Raw genomic sequence first — 3,946 nt, forward strand, 5'->3', positions numbered from 1 at the left:
CACAAACATTAGCCAAGTCCTCAGGTGGTGCAGCACCCAATGATCAATCATATCAAAGGCCGCTGAGAAGTCCAACATGCAGGGGCAGAAATACAGCCCTTGTCCATGGCGATCAATAAATAATCCACCACAGACCTAGGCTGACTCAGTTCCATGATGGCTCTAAAGCCATAATGTGTGGGCTCGACGAAGCCGGCCCATTACGGACAATTATTCAGCTGGGTGAAAACTACCCTCTGCAACTCTTTCCATAGTCTGGATAATTATAAATGGACATAAATATAAAAGAACCTCCTTCCTTTCATTGAATGGAATCTGATATAAATTCTTACAAATACAACTTGCAATCTAAATGATCTGCAATTGAATGATAATCCAATCACATTTGTTTTTTTTATCCTAAGGGGGTTATTTGCTAAACTGTGATCGCGCAATCCGAACCGTTAATGAATAACCCTCTATTATAAGTACAATACAACTTGGGAAACAGTAAAAACTGCAATGCCAAGTTAAACATGTCACTGACATTACCGTAGACACCATCATTTTCCATATAAGTTGTCAACTCAGATACATAAAAGGTAAGGTGATTCAAGTCAACAATGATTTGCACCCACATAAGTAGTTATGAATTATTGAATAGTACCCCAGAATTTGGTTATTTATGCAGTGACTTTACTAAACCTACAAACATTAATTTTACAGTAAGTTTTATTAAGGATGTACCATTAAAACCTATCATTAATGTATTTCTAAAAGCATGTGGTCTGGAAATTGAGGTACGTGAGGGAGGAAGGAACCCCCCACTGAGTTGATATATTTTTACATAATGGAAATGTATCTATGTTACTGATTTTGTATGTACAGAAGCCCCACCCCAAAAATAGCTCCCATCTTACATATCTGTTAGCCTATAGGATATTGCCCCAAGATGTAAATGATCCATTTGAGAGAATGCTTTATACTGTAGATTTGTCGTAAATACCATGGCTACTTTCCTAACAGCATCATTTTATCTTCCCATCTTGGATGAAGTATTCATGTAAAAGCTTGTTGCTATTGAAAGTTAAAGAGAAACGTCTTTACAGTATATATGTCCTTTAATGCTGATGTCTGCATACATTGAAAGCGACATTGCCCTTTTCCCATTTAGTAAGGAAAAGGTATAAATCTTTAATGTACAGTATCTAAGACTGTTCTACATGTGTATGCTTCGGTTGTTTAGGTATGCTTACTTGATAAGAATGATATTTTCCAGCATTACTTACAGAATCAATGAGATGGCTGAATTAACCAATGCTTACAGAGCATGACAGTGTCATTAGTGATATACAGTATTTCCTATTACTACAGTATATTTTCCAGGGCTTTTAAGCTTTTCTGCCATACATGCCACCCATCCATCCATACCTGACAGACAGACATACATGTACTGTAACTCCATTGGAATATAGGTCATGTTTACAAAAAAAAAATGTTTGATGACTCTTAGCATTGATATACAACCATTGAGAAAAAAAAACTTATCATAATGATTCTCTCATACACTAAAGAGAGTTACCATACGGTACACTGAGGACTGATTTTTATTTTATTCTTTTCATACCTTTTTTCAAACGTAATTCCTAGTAAGCAACTATAAACAATGGTCCCATGTAAGCACAGAAACGTCTGAAACACAATGAATAAAAGAGCCATACATTTACCTTACTAAACACAAAACAGTTGACATCACTTTCAGTGTATGCAGGCATCAGCACTGGAAGGTGTATATAAGGGCTTCCCTCTTTGTCACTCAACAGCATCAAGGACTCACATCAACAAATCATCCAAAATGGGAAAGGTAATGTGTTGGGTGTTGATAAGTAAAAGAAATAGAGCAAAGCAGTTAGGATATAACGTAGAATTATTTCGGCCCAAATGTTTAAATCATTATCAGTATTGCCTATAATACCATTTTAAAGGTTGATATAGCATGCAGTATGTAGCATGTGCAAAATTTTGTTCTTATCAGCTATTAGGTTGACATTCGCCTGAATGGGTTCATAGTTCATAGATACAATCACTTTTATCCTCCATAAACTGGGTTTGACGGTACCAACCCTTCACTAAATAGTTATCTCTATTATTAAATTAATATTCATTTCCTACAGATATTTGTTTGATGTGCAAAATACTTTCATTTTACTGCATTACATCATATTATGACAAACAAAACATTTGAATACCATAAAAATATTGTTGTAACCTATTATCAATTCAATATGAAAAAAATTGAATCCTGAGCATTTAGTCATGCCATCATCGTAGATCTGAAATACACTTGGATTGGGAGCTTTGAAGACTTGAACGATTGACAATTATCGGGACAACAGATACAATTGAATAACCACATTCCTGAACAGAGTTTCTGATCATTATTATCTTTCTACAGATTATATTTTATGAGGACAGGAACTTCCAGGGTCACTCTTATGAGTGTAGCTCTGACTGTCCAGACATGTCTTCATACTTCAGCCGTTGCAACTCCATCCGAGTTGAAAATGGAGACTGGATACTCTATGAATATGCCAACTACAAGGGACACCAGTACTACCTTAAGAGAGGAGAATATCCTGATTTCCAGAAATGGATGGGATTCAATGACTCAATCAGATCTTGTCACTTGACTCCACAAGTAAGTTATTTTGATTTTTGCTACTAGTGATCATTCTCTTTAAGTATGCATATTTTGGCTTTTGAGAAGTCTTAATCATATTTTGAGTGATGGATGTTTATAAGTTATATTTAAAACAAATATAATTCTACTTATACCATGCCGGTTGGAGACAATCTCAAATGAGCAGTGTCAGTTAAAAGCCTTTAAAAGCATAGTCTCATAAGCCTTTTATTAAAATTTCGGTTGAATTCACATATTATTTCCTTATTTATTATGTTTACAAAGCACCGTGGTGCTTTCAGAATGAAGATCTATGAAAGGGAAAACTTCCAAGGCCAGATGATGGACTTCAGTGAAGATTGCCCCCATGTCTATGATCAATTCCGTTACCACGACATCCACTCCTGCAATGTGTTTGATGGTCACTGGATCTTCTATGAGGAGCCCAACTACAGGGGCCGTCAGTACTACCTGAGACCTGGAGAGTACAGAAGATTCAGTGACTGGGGCGCCATGAATTCCAGGGTTGGCTCCTTTAGAAAGATGATGCATATCCATTAAAGGACATGAAATACTAACAGATGTAATTCTACACTGTTGGTAGAACCACCAGCCATTTTTAGATGAAAACTATTTTCAGCCAAAAGACAGCACAAACGACCATTTTGAACAATATATAATTAGCCCTAAAGCATGTATTTATCTTAATTAAAAATGTAAAAATAAAAGAACATTGACTGAAACAATACATGTTCAATACTTTCTTTTACACTATGTGTGCAACATATTTTATAAGTAAACAGATTATATAAATATTTTATAAATAAAAATAAACCTACAATAATTACGACTATAGAGACTACATAATTTGCTGTTTGCAGGAAGAAGTTACAGTACATTACAGTACAGTCACTGAAATTAATTTAAGTAATTTCACTGTACAAGTGACTGAATTCAGCAGGCTAAACATTTAGTCAAATTTATAACAGGTGAGGAATGAAAATGATACACAATGTACTCATTTGCTTATCCCCAACTCTCCTTCCAAAGCTCTGCTTTACCCTCCTCCAGACACCATGCAGGAAATTAAAAAGGGTGCAATTAAAGAAAATATATAGGAATACAATTATTGTATTCACAGGTTATGAATTTCAATGTAATTCCCACATTGAGTCAAAACACTATGTAAAGATTACATTTATATATAATTTTACTACAGTATATACAACAAACTTGACATGAACTATAATTAATGTGGGATCGTGGTAAGTTACTCGCTATCGAAAC

The 3,946-nt window shown here is 34.9% G+C and overlaps 1 protein-coding gene across 1 annotated transcript; it reads left to right on the forward strand.

The window, feature by feature from the left end:
• Positions 1 to 1,740: 1,740 nt before the first annotated feature.
• LOC142499313 (gamma-crystallin-3-like) lies at positions 1,741 to 3,362 on the forward strand. The gene is made up of 3 exons (XM_075608482.1): positions 1,741 to 1,843; positions 2,435 to 2,677; positions 2,945 to 3,362. The coding sequence occupies exons 1-3, from the start codon at positions 1,745 to 1,747 to the stop codon at positions 3,218 to 3,220; spliced, it is 618 nt and encodes a 205-aa protein (XP_075464597.1). The 5' UTR covers positions 1,741 to 1,744; the 3' UTR covers positions 3,221 to 3,362.
• The last annotated feature ends 584 nt before the right edge of the window (positions 3,363 to 3,946 follow it).

The sequence above is a fragment of the Ascaphus truei genome, chromosome 7 (genome assembly GCF_040206685.1).
Source record: "Ascaphus truei isolate aAscTru1 chromosome 7, aAscTru1.hap1, whole genome shotgun sequence".
In the NCBI taxonomy this organism is placed as follows: domain Eukaryota; kingdom Metazoa; phylum Chordata; class Amphibia; order Anura; family Ascaphidae; genus Ascaphus; species Ascaphus truei.

Coding starts and splice junctions, on each gene's coding strand:
- LOC142499313 (XM_075608482.1), top strand. CDS start 1,745: ATGCAGGCATCAGCACTGGAAGGTGTATATAAGGGCTTCCCTCTTTGT. Junction 1,844..2,434: donor AATCATCCAAAATGGGAAAG/GTAATGTGTTGG, acceptor ATCTTTCTACAG/ATTATATTTTATGAGGACAG. Junction 2,678..2,944: donor CTTGTCACTTGACTCCACAA/GTAAGTTATTTT, acceptor ATGTTTACAAAG/CACCGTGGTGCTTTCAGAAT.